General features: G+C 34.1%; 1 protein-coding gene across 3 annotated transcripts in view; it reads right to left on the bottom strand.

Annotated features, from left to right (window-relative positions):
* Window positions 1-18,459, bottom strand: part of STXBP5 (syntaxin binding protein 5) — a 185,580-nt gene that overhangs the window by 28,510 nt on the left and 138,611 nt on the right. For all 3 annotated transcript variants that reach the window (XM_003311531.7, XM_016956444.4, XM_003311530.7), the window contains 2 exons: window positions 8,572-8,622; window positions 2,615-2,854 (listed from right to left, as the gene is read on the bottom strand). In XM_003311531.7, coding sequence (XP_003311579.1) covers window positions 2,615-2,854; window positions 8,572-8,622 — 291 coding nt within the window. The remainder of the gene's footprint in view (window positions 1-2,614; window positions 2,855-8,571; window positions 8,623-18,459) is intronic.

Genomic DNA, 18,459 nt, shown 5'->3' with positions numbered 1-18,459 from the left:
AGCTTTGTAGAAAACTTCGAAACACAAGACAGTTATAATCTTACAGTTTTAATTATTATTTCAAAACATATTATAAAGCTAGCTTTTCTTTCAAGATCTCTTATTTTTTATTCTGGTCCACCCAAAGAGTCCTTCCGCCTTTAAAGTTTTGATGAGGTCAGCTGAATTATCCATGCTAATTCGGGAACTGTTTATAGCACATATATTGTTCTAGTATGTGGATTGTTTAAAAAACTGGCCTAAAATAACCGTTAAATGTATGCTTGTCCTATAGTTGATGGGACTTTAGCATGTTTCCTAGTAGAGTAGTGGTTAACTGTTGAATCTTCCTCTTGAAGAAAAGAAAAAATAACAGCAGACAAAGTAGACCACTTTAGGCTCTGAAGCACAGAAACCCATCAGCCTGAAAACATCTCTTTCTTCTCAGGGCTCCAATACAGATGACATGAGTGTCACTGATATATTTTTAAATAGGCATCTTATTAAAAACAAACCTCAAGGATTCCATCATTGAGAAGAAACTAAGTTTCTTTCTTACATATGAAAGTTATTTTTGTATTCACTTTACAGCTAATTTGATTTATTGCAAGTTGGAAAGTATACTAAATACTTTTTGTGTAGTTAACAGTAAATTATCTATATTTAATCCCGCTCAGTCATTTTCATTTATTGGAAACATTTTTTTCTTATTACAAATTGGTGTATGTTTGCTGTAGAAAATTTAGAAACTACAAATCAGTAAAAAAATGAAAATAAAAATAACCCCAAATCCTACTTACCAGTGATAACTCCTGTTAACATTTTGATTTTCAACTTTCCAGTTAATTTTATTCCTATACACATATTTACTAATAAGAACTGAGATTAGTAAGAATATCATTATGTAACCTGTTTTCCTTAATCTAACAACTTGATGTGCAGTATATACTCAAGCACTTATAGAGCAAAATGAATAAATTAAACTGATTATTTAATGTAATGATGGCTCAGAAATATAATCATAAATGCAGTTTAACTTCTAAATTCCAAAAACTGTAAAAGTCGGCACAAACAAGAGATAGATTTACAAGCAAAATCATGGTTGTTTCTATCTGGATGAGCATAAATGAGTAGTAACAGAAATCAGAATTCTCAGTTATCTCCTGACCTAACAGACTCCACAAACATTTGACAAAATCCAATCTCATTTTCAAAATATGAAGTCTAGTACTATTTTTTAAAATTTGCTCTCAAGTCACCTTTTCCTAACACTTCAAAGTAGAAAAATAATCTCAGGTTTCACACTTCGAGATGAAAAATAACCATGTGTAGAATGTTTAAAAATGCACTTTTCTGTTTTTCTCCTAAATTTATAGCATTCTTTTGCTTGAGGTATTAGGAATGCATTATTGTAACCTTTTTTTAAAAAAATTTTCTTACATAGTAATTATTTTACACAGGATCCCAAAGTTTAAAAAAAAATGGCAAAATTGAATGGCTGTATAAACAAACAACATCCTGAAATCTTGCTCTATGTATTCTTTCATTAAAACATAAGGCCATTTGGGTTGGTTCCAAGTCTTTGCTATTGTGAATGGTGCCGCAATAAACATACATGTGCATGTGTCTTTATAGCAGCATGATTTATAGTCCTTTGGGTATATACCCAGTAATGGGATGGCTGGGTCAAATGGTATTTCTAGTTCTAGATCCCTGAGGAATTGCCACACTGACTTCCACAATGGTTGAACTAGTTTACAGTCCCACCAACAGTGTAAAAGTGTTTCTATTTCTCCACATCCTCTCCAGCACCTGTTGTTTCCTGACTTTTTAATGATTGCCATTCTAACTGGTGTGAGATGATATCTCATTGTGGTTTTGATTTCCATTTTTCTGATGGCCAGTGATGGCGAGCATTTTTTCATGTGTTTTTCAGCTGCATAAATGTCTTCTTTTGAGAAGTGTCTGTTGATGTCCTTTGCCCACTTTTTGATGGGGTTGTTTTTTTCTTGTAAATTTGTTTGAGTTCATTGTAGATTCTGGATATTAGCCCTTTGTCAGATGAGTAGGTTGCTGGAACCAACCCAAATGTCCAACAATGATAGACTGGATGAAGAAAATGTGGCACATATACACCATGGAATACTATGTAGCCATAAAAAATGATGAGTTCATGTCCTTTGTAGGGACATGGATGAAACTGGAAATCATCATTCTCAGTAAACTATCGCAAGAACAAAAAACCAAACACTGCATATTCTCACTCATAGGTGGGAATTGAACAATGAGAACACATGGACACGGGAAGGGGAACATCACACTCTAGGGACTGTTGTGGGGTGGGGGGAGGGGGGAGGGATAGCATTGGGAGATACACCTAATGCTAGATGACGAGTTAGTGGGTGCAGAGCATCAGCATGTCACATGTATACATATGTAACTAACCTGCACATTGTGCACATGTACCCTAAAACTTAAAGTATAATAATTAAAAAAATAAATAAATAAGGCCATCATTGTCACCATTTACTTTACATTTTAGAATTCTTAGATCAATTCAAGAATGAAAAACAAAGGCTTCTATCATAGTAAATCACACCTGTAATGTAACTCTAAGTGCAGCAGCAATACATACCACTTGGAGACACAATTACTGGCTGAAGAAGTCTTTGCTCTCCCCCTGGGGGAAGGTTCAGTGCAATGACAAGCACTGTTCCTAGCGTTGTTCCAACCCATAGACAAGGGGAAGGGGACGAGTCCGTCTTTCGAGTAAATGTTTCACAGAAATGAAGAGCGGAGATCGCTTCTCGGGATTCTTTGTCAATGCTTGTTACACTTGAACTCCGTGATCGGCTAAAGGAGTTATCCTTTACATCTGAAACGGTTAAAAATGTTGTGAGATTGCTCAAGTTATAAAATAAGTTATTTGTGTTGTTTTTTAATATAAATTTGGTCAAACAGTTAATCTGCAAGAAGACAAAACCTACGGCATATTTAATATTCACTTCATTTTAGTTGATCCTTGAACAACATGGGTTTGAACTACACAAGTCCACTTCTACATGGATTTTCCTCCACCTCTGCTACCCCTGAGACAGCAAGACCAACCCTTCCCTCTTTCTCTTTCTCTTCAGTCTACTCTATGGAAAAACCAGCTTTGGGATGATCCACTTCCACTTAAGGAATAGTAAATACGTTTTCTCTTCCTTATGATTTTCTTAATAACATTCTTTTCTCTAGCCTACTTTATTACATGAATACAGTATATAACACATCTAACATACAAAATATGTGTTAATCTACTGTTTATGTTACTGGTAAGGCTTTCAGTCAACAGTAAGCTTTTAGAAGTTAAGTTTTTGGAGATCAAAAATTATATGCAGAGGAGTTGGTGTCCTTAACACCTGCATTGTTTAAACATCAAGTATAATTGAAAACAAAAACAATTTACTTTTATGCTAATAAATTTTCCCTTTTTCTTAATATACAAACAAACAACTCCACACTCCTCAGAACCGAACCGGGTGCCTCCCGATGAATATCTGAGTGTGCAATCCTTGGGGTCCTGGCTGCTTAGCCCTTGGCACCTTCTTTCTCATGGTACTGTGCCTTCCTTTGGTAATACAATCCATGACTGGTAGAGTGTGACAAGTGTGGGTCTTTTCCATTTTCTACCTTTAAAAAATGCATTTAGAAGTACTCTGATTCTACCTTCTAATTTACTGTATGATGGATCTTTTTTTTTTTCAGATTTGCCCAAATAAAAACCTTTAATCAACAAAAGTTTAGCTTTTTTCCCATTTTTCTTCAATGCCATTTTAACTGCAATCCACATTCACTTAAGGCATTTTCACCAAAATGTACAACTGCCATCTGGCTCACACTTGATACCAGGCAAATTCCTTTACCCAGCTCTGTCTGTAATGACAGGCGCATTTAAAAAATTATACTAATAAAATGTCTCTCATCTTCAGCTACCTTCCCTTGTTGCTAATCCCAAGCTTGTCTCAAGCCCTAGCCTTTTCCTTTTTCTCTTGGAACATCATTTCCAAATACTTCTTTGACTTTTTTCCACTTATGTCTCACTATGCAAAACCAAAGCATATAATTTCCCCCAAACCAGTAAATTCTTCGAATGGCACTATTTATATTAATGACACTTCTGTTCTCATAGGGAGAAACACTTAAGATGAGCCACAGTTTGGGTTTCTCCTTTTCATTTGACCTATACATCTGATGGGATGCCAAGCCCTAAGGTATTTTATTGCACATTTTTGTTTCCTTCCTTCCATTGGTAATCTACTTCCATTATCCTAAGTTCGGGTTCTCATCACCATTTACTTAGACAATTCCCAGCTGATCTCCTCACCAGCAGCATCTCACTACTAACACAACACAATTAAATTTTATAAGGCATAGTTATAATTCTGTGGCCTCAATCTAAAAAATCCTTAGTAGCTCCTATTTAATCATGCTTATAATCTTACTCAAGTTTTTAAGACTCTTCACAAAATATCTTTAATCTACCCTCCTGGCCTTATCTCCCAATGCTACCCTATTTCAGTTCATTGTGAGAAATAAATAGAGCCACACAATTTTCTCCAAACATAACCTGCACTTACCTACTTTTAGGCTTTTGCTTGAGGTATTCTGATTGGTGCCTTTGCATCAGCCTTTTCTCCTACCTATCAAGATTCTGCTTATTTTCCACTTCAGTTACTGTCATCTTCCTGAAGTTTCTCCTGATTCCTACAACCTATATAGTTTCTCTCCCTCTTGACTACATACCTATAGCCATGTATCTCTCCCATGACACTTAGAGTACATTTGTTCTGTAGTTATTTCTGACTTTTCTCATGCCTCACTCTAAAGTGACTGCAAGTATCTTGAAAGCAAGGACTGTGTCGTTTTGATACCCTTTGGAATTTCGCACAGTGTCTTGCATGTGAAAGGAATTCAATAAACACTTGCTGAAGGCAGATTTATAGTTGAGAATGTCTAAACCAACGCTTCTGCTGTTCCATTAGGATTTATTAAAATTCTCAGTAGCTTCTACTACTTACATCTAATAACTCCCTAAATCACATGCTTTCAAGGCTATTGTGAAAGAAAGGACTCTTCAAAATGTGAAAACTATAAAACATGTTAAATTCTAAGTTGTACTTTATTAAACAAAAAAGGTATAGCCAAATCTTAATTATACCTTACAAAAAGTTTTTTGCAATCAAATTTAGATTCATAGATTAAAAATATCCCCAATAACTATATGCAACATAACTTTGATTACAGGTAGCCTCTGAAAACAATGTTATTAGTTATGATAATACTATGGATCATTTTTTTAAACTGTACTTTCTAAAAATGTCTTTCTTTTGCTTGAGATTGCATTTCCATAATTTACAAATTATGATACGGTAGAAAAGAACTACTTACTATAAATGAAACAACTTTCCTAATCAACACCTCAATACAGTTTGTAATGATATTAATTACAAATATTTATTAACTCTTTATGGTTTCCAAAGTTATTTTAGCAAAATACATTTTTAAAATTTTACAATGATAAATACACTTGTTACTTGTAAAGCATACATATACAAGGCAAATGAACATTTTCAGTTGTGATGTAGTGATAGTAATAGAAAACAATGATATGAAAAAAGTAGATAATATAGATTTCATTGTAAATTAACCTGTAGAAAAACTCTTACTGATAACTATTAAAATTACAAGAGGTGATTCACAACAACATATATTTTAAATGTTAACTCATAGGTCAAATGAGCAATGTTTGAATTTAATAGACTAATTTAACTATATAAAATGCACAACTTAAAATTGTATTTTTATTACATAATTTATCTATAAAAATTAGATTACCAAAGCAACTTCTAAAGCTAGATCAAAACGGAAGAACTGCCTGAATAAGAGTCAAGTTTGAAACTAATAGAAATAGGTTGCTTATTTTATTATCTGCCTAGACTTTTGAAAAAAAGTCAGAATTTTCAGCAATTCATGAATTACAACTTCCATTTACTCCTTTTAAGTTAAGCATTATGGGTCTCTGTGGGCTTATTTATACAAGTTTGGCAAAGTAAATAAATGGAATAAAAGTTTAATTTTAGTAGCTCTAGTAATAAGAGCAGAAGTGAAAATAACTAACACTAAGCAAGGCCTACCATGTGCCAGGCACTAATACTTTACATTTATCATTTTATTGAATCTACATAACCACCTTGAAAAGTAGTATCATCACAATTTAACAAATAATTAAACAGAGGCTCAGAGAGATTAAGTGACTTGCCCAGAATGACCAAGCTAGTATGTGGTAGAGTCAGAATTTGTGTCTGTCTCCAAGTCTAAAACTTTCTGTTAGGCAACTCCAAACAGCCATATCACCACTATCATACAGCTGGAACGCTATGGTTATTATTGAGAATTAAAGTTCTAGTTTAGATGTCAGAAATGTGCTTGAATATGTGATCTTTTTAGCTGATCTAAACTCAGACAAAATTTGTCATTAATGCCTCCATCCAGCTGTACCTGATACAATCATGCCATAAAATCACCGTTTTCATGCTACTGTCTGCATACTTACAACATGCTACTTGTATGTATCACTTTCTCCTCCCCACAGAGAGCCTTATTCAACAAACTTTTATATTCCCAAATCAAAACATAATGCCAAGATTTGAATCTGTTCAGGTAAAAATCAGGGTAAGAAACTAATTCATATCAAAGTATATAATGGTTCTGATGTTTGCCTCCTATGGCTGACATTTGAAATGTGACAATCATAAGTGTAACAAAATCACCCATGGATTCTGACTTCTGGGTTACAGAATCCAGGATGGTGAAGCTATAGTGCAAGTACAGTGCTGCACAATTTCCCCATAAGCAAAAAATGAATTCTATGCATAGAAGCTTCTGGAGCTGCACAACAGCTCATTGGCCTCAGTGCTTTACCAACATCTGGCAGTTTGAACCTATCAATATAGTTGGAGTTATTCCCCATTGCCTCCCTGACCAATGTAAAGTAATTAGCAGCCAAGAATCTCTACCAAGTAACAGTTCAACAACAAAATAACTTGAGGGACATTACTTAGGCAACACAGGAATGTTACAGGTATACATTAGTCAAAGTTATAATTGGCATAGGGCATACATGGGCATGCTAGCTAAACCATAAAGTGAATAATCTATGAAAGCATGGAGTACATACTTTAATTAAATTACTTACATGATTTGTAAATGTGAGTATGCCTTAAAAAATAATTGGCTATGGTATTTTTATAATTTTAAAAGTATATTTACATGTGTTTACCCAGATTTTTAAGAAACTAAAATACACGAAGCCACTTTAACTAGTAATATTTAATGCTATTGAAATCCTGGGCCTCTTAGAGTCTGATGAAAACTCTGGATTCTGCTATAGGGGAAAAATGCACACTGTATGCCTCAGATATACTTGGTTTCAAATTATACCTGTTTTTTTTTTTTTTGGTGGAGAAAACTATGACCTTCTCAAAATGTCTACTATCCTATATTCTATGATTAACTCTTGTTCCCTTATACTAGGGATATTATAGGGTTCTACTAAGTTGTTTTTCCTATGAATGAAACTTTCTACAAATGACAGTGGAATATATTGTATGCCTACTCACTCATAATCACATGCTTTCTATCAGCAAAACTGAAGTAAGATAATGATTTGGAAATGCTAAAATTAGTAAGTTTAAATGGACCAACACCTAAGTTTGTATGATGCATAACAAACATAGTCAAGAAATCTAGAGAATAAACAGTGGTGAGGGGTGTGGGCTAATGCAAGGGAGAAAACCTAGTTATCTCTAAGATAGAGGTGGGTGAAATCATCCTTACACAATCATACCTATTTAGTTAAAGGCAACAGAAATTTCTTAAATAAAAAATGAGTTTAAAAAGATACCATGTTTTATATGTATTACATGAAATCCTACTTTTATCTTTTTTGAAATGTCATTTGTCCCTATGTGATATCAAGGTGCTGTTTGTGGGTTAGATATAAAGCAAAATGAATGTGTGAATATATTCATCCTGCTTTCATAATAAATGAATTGCACAGAAAGTGCTGTGGAAGAAATATTTCCCAACTTATTATAATCAAAAAGTTAGTAACGATGATTCTTGCTATGATTCACTGTAATACAGAAAAAAGTTAATCTATTTTAAATTTTAAGTATTTCATTAGTATAAAAATATTTTATAGAGTTCAAAATAGGTTTTCACATGGTTAAATGGGATATAACCACTTTTAACAAAAATTAATCTAAAATTGCACAAATTCAATCTTATGCTAAATTCTGTTCAGACAAAGTATGAGAGGGCAAAGAAAATATATTCTTGTGGTTTGCTTGAATTTGTATTATAATTGTCATTTTAATTTAGCATTTAGCATTCTAAAGACTATTCCAAAGAATGTTTAAACCTTAAGCATCTTAGTCATTTTAAACTTGCTTTCCAATGACTATCTTACAGTAATTATAAATCTTCTGATTTCCTTGTCTTCCCATTATAGGGAGTTAAATTATTTTGAATATTTATTTTACTTACCTAAATCAGGCTTTAGGTCAGTAGGTAAGCTTAACTTCCTTGACATCTTTGCTGAAAAATAAAAGACATTTTTAAAATTCTGAAGAATATTTGATTCATACTAATATCAACTGATTTTCAAAATAGAAGTGAATACTTTTATTACTAAATCTAGATGCCGAGATAAATAAAAGATGAGTAATATTAGGAGTGGAAAGTAAATCCTTTCAACTTTTTATTTTCTAATTTTTTGAGACAGGGTCTCACTCAATCGCCCAGGCTGAGTGCAGTGGTGCGATCAAGGCTCACTGCAGCCTCAATCATCTGGGCTCAAGTGATCCTCCCACCTCAGCCTCCCAAGTAGCTGGAACTACAGGCATGTAACCATTGTGCCTGGCTATTTTGGATGTTTGTAGAGATGGAGTCTCACTATGTTACCCAGGCTGGTCTCAAACTCCTGCCTTGGCCTCCCAAAGTGCTGGGATTACATGCGTGAGCCACCATGCCTGGCCAACTTTTTAAAAGTTTTTACTTACTTGATGTAATATCTTTTTGTACTTAAAATTTTTACTTTAAGGAAGCCTTTTAAATTCTAACTTTTAATTATTTCTTAGGCTCACAGGAAAGGGTTAGGCTTTTCTGAGTGAGAAACAGTAACTTCTCAGAAGAAAGGTGTTGCAGATAAAGAGAGTAGAGGCCTAAGACTAAGTTTGGGTATGTGATATAAAATCTTTCCAGCTCATCATCTTCATAGCTACTGGGTTCATTCTTTTTTTTTTAAATTGAGGCAAATTATCACTCTGTTGCCAGGCTGAAATGCAGTGGTGTGATCTCGGTTCACTGCAGCCTCCGCCTCTCAGGGTCAAGGGATTCTCCTGCCTCAGCCTCCTGAGTAGTTGGGATTACACGTGCAAGCCACCACTGCCAGCTAATTTTTGTATTCTTAGTGGAGATGGGGTTTCACTCCTGACCTCAAGTGATCCACCCGCTTTGGCCTCCCGAAGTGCTGGGATTACAGGAGTGACCCACCGTGCCTGGCTGGGTTCATTACTTTTTAAGTTAATTTCTAGCTTATAGGCCAAACTTATATCTAATCAAATTTAAGTATTTGATTACATTATACAATATCTGACTCAATCACTCCTTGATATAAGTTAACTCTTCTATTTACATTTTAGTGAAAAACAAAATAAGATCATGCATAATCTGAAACTACGGTATTTACATAAGATGCAAACCACAGGCATTTTTCTGTAATCTTGGAAAAAGAATGAATGTATAAACTTACTGGAATCCACTTTCCATCCTCAAAATCAGTTATTGTCTTAATCTAGAAAGTGATTTAAAGTTAGGCGTTGTTCAACTATATCTATTATGTTAGTGGTGGTGCATGCGTAAAAGAAAAGTGCTTCCTATGTGAAATTTTCAAAAAGCATTTGTTAATACAGGAATGAATATATTAGGTTAAATTTTGGACTGTTAGGAGATATTTAAAGCACAGACCCTGCTAGTCCATAAGGGCGCCATGTAAACAAAGAGAAATCCAGTCATAGTACATGACTTCCACATCTAAAAAAATGACAAATCCAGTGTTAGGAAAGAGGCATTAGGCAGACTGGGAAGGAATGGGGGTTGGAAGGGACATCAAATTTTCACTTCTCAGCTTCATTAACTTAATTAGTATCTTTCAGCAAACAAGAATGGGTTAAATTTATAAAAGTCACCCCATTTTCACCAACATAAAAAATTTCAGTTAAAAAAGAAAATGCAATACAAAACTAAAATGGCCAAATAACATCTGCAGTTAGTTGATGTCACATACACGGTTGTTCTTGTGCTTGAAATCCAATACCCTTAAAATTAGAAAATATTGTATCTCTAAAACAGTCCTCCAAAAGGCAACATTACACATTGAAAAATCCAGAGATCTTCATCACATATCATAGGTGCAATATACCTAGACTGATAAGTAGTATCTATACAATGTGCATGATATCAGATGTAGAAAATAAATTTGGCACAGTCTAAAGGTAACTCTTTTAGATAAAAATCATATGATATGGACGCCGCCTCTCTAGACATCACTACTCTGATTTGATCAAGTTATTTTAAATCCTTTGCTTCTCAAACTTGAATGTGCACACCAGTCACATGGAGATCTTGTTAAAATCCACACCCTGATTCTGTCCTCTGGGACTAGGGCTTAAGAGACATTTCCAATGAGCTCCCAGGAGCTGCTGATGCTGCTGGTGCGTGGACCACACTTTTGAGTAGCAAGGTCCTTAGACACTAAGCAACTTCATGGTAGTAACCAAGACAAAACTATTAATCCCAGTACGTCTACATAATTAGGCCCACCAAAAACATTTTGTGAACAAGCCTCAATAAACATGGAAGAATAAGTATAGTGGTTAGGACTGGGTTTGGAATCAGCTGAAACCTAGGTTCAAACCCACTTTAACTAACTACTACATGTGTAACCTTAGTAATCACTTTGCCTCTCTAAACTTCAAGTTTCATCATTTGTAATATGAGGATAGATAGTTGTGAGGATTATGTAAGATGACATAAGCAAAGAACTGAGCATAATACCTGGCACACAGTATGATTTAATAAATGTTATTATTTATTGTTAATAATAAGGTGAGATATAAACTTGTCATAAAATGTAAAACACTATACAGATGAGCTACTACTATACTTGCAAATAACCTAATGTTCCTTCATTCTAATTCTATGGCAAAATTCTAAGTAACTAAAACAAAACCATAAAAAAAATTTAGGACAAAAGTATAGAATGCAATGCACCACTATAATAAGCTCAACCTTTTAAGTTCATTTCAAAAACTAAATATATATGGCTAAACAAAGAAGAGTAATAACTTCAGTGATTTATAAAAGTAACAAATTCATCTCTGAATACATTAAACGTTAAATACATATTTTAATCAATTAGGAATGTTTATTTAACATATTTATGCTTTCATTCACCATCTATACATACATTGCTGCCAAAAAATATACCAGCAGAAAATTTCCTTCTGAATTTTCTAGGTGCATGCTTTTGATCTTCCTTAGGATTTCTACTAAAAAAATTTTATATAAGCTCAAGTATTCTTAAAAATTTAAGTTAACCTCTCCCATAGAATAAAAGTTTTTTTCTAGTACTATTTTAAATTTATTATGTAAAAAATACTAAATATAACTAACCAGCTTTCCAAATAATTCTCAGTTAGTCTAGTTTCAACATTTTTATTGAGAGGTTAAAATCACACACAAAATGACTGGAAAGATTGTTGAATAGAGTAATTTTACTATAAATGTCATATAAATTTTAATATAGTCAATTTATTATTTTCTCCCGAAACAGTTTGCAAGTGGATATCCGCAACCTGGACACCAACTTTGACAGATACTTCAGCCATATTGCTATTATATTTGGATAAAATTTTAAGCAATCTCCTTGAATGCAGAACTTGAAATGACATTAGAAGATTAACTTTTGTTACTTGTGTTAATTCTAGCTATCAAGTAATATTTAAAAATACAGAGTTAAGGCCTTCCATGAGTACAGAAAAACCTGTTACATGTGGAGGTGTGAATATTCATTTATTAAATATCTACTGGGCATATGCCTGTAATGTGCCAGAGGGCAGGGATATACTTCTGGCCTCCCAGGAGCTCACATTAGATGAAACAACTCCAAAGTGTAGTATGTACTACTCACAAAGGTAGGCACAAGGTGTCAACTGGAGTACATGGGATTTATACCCTATCTCAGTCTGGAACACTTATCTAAGACCATGGGATGTGGAGACAAAACTAGCGAGAGACTTTGTACATTTTCACGAAACAAGATGTTCCCCAAACATTTCTTTTTTGGTTAACAGTATATTTTCTTTTGATGTAAAACTTACATACAAATGCAGAAATTTTAAAGGTATATTCACTGAGTTTTGACAATATATACACCTCTGTAACTCAAACTGTTAGAACAAGCAAGATAACGAACATTACCATTCACCCCAAAAAGGACATGCATGCTTCTTCCTAATCAATCCCTGTCCCATTTCCGGGAATAACCACGGCTCTAATGCTTTTTAAGCACAGATCAGTTTTGCCTGTTCTACAACAATATACTGATGAAATCACAGTATCAACTCTTGTATAAGGTGTCTTAAACTCAGGATGTTTTTTAGCTTCTTCCTGAAAATATTTTAAAGCTTGTATTTTTTTTTCAATGCACAGAATGAATGTAAATATGTATCCTCTTAATTAACAGATTCAGAGGGCCATATCAGATTATATTCTCTTACTGTATCTTATGTTATACATGCTTTTTTATCTTTGAGTTATTTTGCATTATGTGTTTTCATAGCAAATTTGGACAATAAAGAATAAAGAAACAGAAAAAAGGTCACTATTAATGCCCATAGTCAGAAGCAACATTTTTGCATATTTCCTACCACTTTTAAAAGTCCACTTTTCTTTACATAGTTGAGATCAACTATATAAAGAAATCTGTATCCTGCCGCTTTTCACTATTAAAACAAACATTTCTTAATGTCATTAACTGTCAGTATATTTTAATGGTTGCATAGTTATATGAACACTTATGAATCAGTTAGGCATTTTCCAATTTTTCAGTATACACAGGAATAAAAATTTTGTACATAAATCTTTGCATATATTTTGGATTTCCTTAGGATAGAGTTTTATAGGAGGAAATTAATGCCAGTACTACTCCCCCAACTCCAAGGAGCTCTGAAGTGTGCCTTTAGTATTTTTTCAAAGGTATATTAAGTATAATACTACAAAAACTGTTTAGATGAAAACAAAGAAAAACATATGTAACTTTGGTAAAATGTCAAAGTTTTGCTCACAACTATATCCCCTCAAAACTTAAGAAGTTGGTCCATTTTGTTACTGTATTGAGTGCAGCTGAGAAATCTGAAATGTTAACTAGTTATCGCTTATCTACCTCTGAATCTTGTCTATTTTGCATGCATGCCTTTCACAGGGTGGGGGCAGGGAGTAGGAGGAAGGAGGAGAGGGAGGAAGGGAGGGAAAGGATTTAAATCCTAGGATGTCTGTAATGGGTTTCTTTCCCTTGCATGAAGAGGCATCTATCTAAATGCTTGTAAGTGGCAGGCAGAAGAACTGTGCAGTATCTACCAAGGCTTTGTCTTGAGTGGCAATGTTGACTTGGGTTGTGATCACGTATCCTTACCTAATTCCTGCTGAAACTGAATGTCCATGTTTTTCTTTGATTTCATAGGTACTTTAGTGTAAAGCTGGGAAAACTTCAGAGAGCAATTGTTAACCAGATATAATGTCATTACTAACATTTAAACTAAAATTTTAAACTGTTTTTGTAAAAATAACTCATTCTTATTATAAAGAATTCAAATAATACAGAAAAGTACACATTAAAAACAATCACCCAACATCCTGCTAACCAGAAATAACCATTAAATTAATTGAACATCCGATATCGTCCTTTGTATACAGATAGCCACTAATAAATATTTGCAGACACTTGTGATACTATATGCTTAAATACAATAAACATTTGCTTTTCCTTACATCTAACTAAAGTGAAGCTAAAGGACTACTGTATTTCAAACTTTTTTTTATTACAAGATGTATCTTTTCTTAAAAGCTCCAAGGATAGGAAAATACATTGTGTAAAACATTCAGAGGTTGAAATATTTCTGTAACTATTAGACAGTAAATATTGGCTCTCAGCTATGAAAGATCAGGAAAGTAGCCCTCTTTTCCTTTTATGATCAAACATTCCTTCTTCTTGATTTGTATTAGTTATATTACTTTCACATTTATAAGTTTTAAAACTGGTATATTATAATCACAATTTGCACAAAGGTTTAGTGTAGCTTTTAAGTTTAAATGGATTTAAAGATCAACATCAATCTTCCTACCATGGCTTTCCATCTCTTGGGTTATTTTGCTGTAGTACTTAATTGTGGAACTTTCATCATGAGGTAGTTTTTAAAAACGACTGCTGTATTCCTTGGCTTCTTTCATGGTTAGAAATGTCTGCCTATTGTCTTCATACTTGAAAACTGTTCACCTTCATCCTTGAAAACTCTTTACCTCTATTATTTATGTATTATTTCATTGATATCTACTTTGTGCTATTTTATTCCTTCTATTAACTTGGTATTTAATTTGCCCTTCTTTTTCTAACTTAAGACAAAGACTTGAGATCATTGGTTTAAAACAGTTCCAATGCAAGCATTTAAAATATACAGTTCTCAGGACCTAGTTTGAATGTCCAGAGACTTCTAGGACTTCTTGGAGCAGTTCCTCCTCTCTAGCAAATACTCCAGTCCTGCCAGCAACCCAGAATTCCACTCTCTGCCTCCTTAGGTTCTGATACTGCAGCTCCACTTGTGCTGCAACGGGAACGTGCTCTGTCGCAGAAAGCTGAGCAGAAAGGTGGCAGAAACATGGGGCTCACCTCATGTATCTCCATTTTCTCAAGGATGACAGTCCTGGAAAGCCTGCTGTTCAATGCCTGGAAATACTAAGCTTGTATCTTTTGACCAATTTTTATAGTTGTTTTTAGTGGGTTGCTAAGTCCCAAACCTAAGGCCTAAAGTTGAACTTCTGGCTAAAAGTTTGTATTTTTTTTTTTGAGGAGACTCACCCTGTCACCCACACTGGAGTGAAGTGGTGCAATCTTGGCTCACTGCAACCTCCGCCTCCCGGGTTCAAGCAATTCTCCTGCCTCAGCCTCCTCAGTAGCTGGGATTACAGGCACCCGCCAACATGCCTGGCTAATTTTTTTGTACTTTTATGAGGGACGGGGTTTACCATGTTGGCCAGGCTGGTCTCGAACTCTTGACCTCAAGTGATCCACCCACCTCGGCCTCCCAAAGTACTAGGATTACAGGCATGAGCCACTGCGCCTGGCCGTTTATCTTTCAATTTTTATGACTTCTGGGGAATATACTCGCTTCAGGTCTGTTTAGCCAACCTCCTTGATGGCAAGACCACTACAAGAAGTAGACCCATCTCTGGAGAACCTCTAGTCAATTGGTCCTCCTGGCTTGTACTCTGTACACTGGTATAACTTTGTGATGATGGGGTTGTAGACTTTGTCCAACAATTTTATGATGTTCATATTTCTAATTCTCAGGAGTCCCAGAATCACTTATGAAACTCATTTACCCAGCTAGCTCGTTTCACTGTACTTATCAAGAAACTTCTGTTCATGTCTTGAAGTTACTCATCTTCTATTGTGACCTTCAAACTGAACGCATGCAATCTGGATGAGTTATTGAAAGACACATTGTTTCTGTTTTCTTCTTCCACTGTGTATTCTTCAACCCTTGCCTCTGGCAGAAGGTTTCTTCAGTCTGAGGAAAACTAGTCTCAGAGAGTGTAGGCAGGTTGTTAAGGTGGGTCATTGCTCTCTTCTTATAAACCTGAATAAGGACATCAAACTGTCTGATTGTATAAACAGTAAAGAGCTGCATTTGTTTAGTAGGAATGACGAAGTTATACCTGATCACAATAATTATGTCTGCAATGCAAATTTCAATACCAAGAAAAGATGTATGATGTCCAAGAGAAGCAAATTAAACAGATGTTTTGTAATTTCCCTTTAGTTTTTCTACCCACTGTGTCCACATCTTTTTTCTAAACAGGCGTTCTTGAAAGAAAAACGGAACTATAACTTCATTTTTTAGAATCTGAAATTTATAGTAAAAAATAACGTAAAGGTAAAAGGTAAAAAGAACTATGACTGATGAAGCTGTCATAAAAGCAAGTTGATTTTTGTTTATACTGAGAGTTTCAACAATTAGAATAAAATGACAATATTACTTTTGTCACCACAGGCAGAGATCCAACACTACTCTCTTGAAAGGGATAATGTTGGAATGTATTTGTGTTAAATAAAACAACTGAGATAGTAAAGGAATTAAAACTCAAGTTTGCAGGATATAGTAAGGAATCCAAGAAGAAAAGTGGAACCAAGAAGTAGAAACTCTCTTGTCACGTATCGTATGTATTTTAGTAGCCATTAGAACTAATAATACCAATGTCTATCTCCCATGCTAAAACATCCCAGGAGTTCAGAAACAGAATTTATCTTGTAAACGCTCTATATATGTCTGTTTCCAGCATTTAGTGTGTGTTTAATAAACACAATGAATAAATAATTGCAATGAATAAATGAACCAAAACTGTCATTGGAATTTTACTTATATAGAATGATGAATTTCTTCACAAATGAAAAGAAATAAAGTGAAAAAGAGGGCAAATTAAATACAGACCTGTTAATCAAAAAGACGACTTCTGGAAATACCCATAGAATCTATATCTATTACCTGAAATAGAGGTAAATCTTCAAAGATATCAGTACTTGTCTAGTAAAGACTTGACCATACCAAGTTCTTTTCATTCTTGAACTCCCAGAGCTTTTGTCTTCAATTTTTTTCCTGACCCATCTGCTTTCCAAGCATTCATAAAACTTAATGTCTAAATAACATCATAATTAAACTCTTTGCAACATCTCAAAGAGAATTCTGTACCGAATACAAGGTATTACATAAACCTAACACAGTAAGTGTTATGGAATGAATTGTATCCTTGCAAAATTCATATATAGAAGCCCTAAGCCCCAGTTCCTCTACTATACTAGGAGACAGGCCTTTAAAGAAGTGATTAAGTTAAAATGATGCCCTTAGGCTGGGCCCTAATCCAATTTGATTGGTTCTTATAAGAAGAAGAAATGTGGATACACAGATACCAGGGTTGTACTCTGCACAGAAACCCATGTCGGGATACAATGAGAATGCAGCTGTCTGCAAGCCAAGGAGAGAGGCATCAGAAGAAATCAAACCCACTGACACCTTGATCTTGGACTTCTAACCTCCCGAATTGTTTAAGCCTCCCAGTCTGTGGTATTTTGTGGTGGCTATCCTAACAAACTAATAAAATAAGTAATGACAGAACATAAATTGCCACATTTATAGTTTTGTTCAAATAATAGTTGACAAAGGTTTATTTCAGTAATGTGACTAACTCAGACTAATTTTCTTTATGCTAGGAAGCAAACTACAGTTTATTTCTAGAAAGGTCATTGCATATCCTTTTAATGTAAAAAAAGACAGTTCAATAGAGGGATAAGCACACATACAGTAAGTACAGGAATATGAAACACAGACTTTCCAGCACATTTTATTAAGAAATTTGACAGAAAATACATTCAAAAATAAAATTTAAATTTAAATATACAATATGCCAATACTTTCCAATTTTTATTCATTCTAAAAAAGAAAAAATTTGTTAGTACTCAGACTCATATAATAATTTTGAAGTATCTGCCTATAAAATTTAGTTCTTGACCAATTAAGGGCAAGAAATAATTTTCTTCCAAAATAGAAAATATTAAAATCACCTGTAAAAATGGTATCACTGTACACTACTAATCATCCCTTTCAAACTGAGCGTCTCCTTTCAATAGCCATCTTGTGGATTGAATATAAAAGCTAAATTCTACAAATTCAATAGCCACGTTTCAGGTTGAATACTGGGGAATGTAAAGTAGAAATACCAGCACTATTTTGAGTTTTACAATGAATAAAATAATTTGATAACTTAAAATACGACTTAATATACAATTTTTCATTCATATGGCAACAAATCTAAATGAACCTTTGTGAATTTATTTTTTAACTTGTAGATACAAAAGAATTGAGAAGACACACAAGAAAAAGCAATCACATAAGAAAGAAAAGGCAGATAGTTGAGTATGAAGTGTGAAACATGCTATACATAGTAAAATAAGACTCAAGAAGCCTGGATTTCAGTCCTAAGTCACTACCATGGGGCATTACTTTGGATGTGTCACTTAACTTCTCTGACATTCAATTTCTT

Source organism: Pan troglodytes, chromosome 5, assembly GCF_028858775.2.
Source record: "Pan troglodytes isolate AG18354 chromosome 5, NHGRI_mPanTro3-v2.0_pri, whole genome shotgun sequence".
Lineage (NCBI taxonomy): Eukaryota > Metazoa > Chordata > Mammalia > Primates > Hominidae > Pan > Pan troglodytes.
The sequence above is the reverse complement of the archived record's forward strand: the minus strand, read 5'-3'. Positions and strand labels throughout refer to the sequence as shown.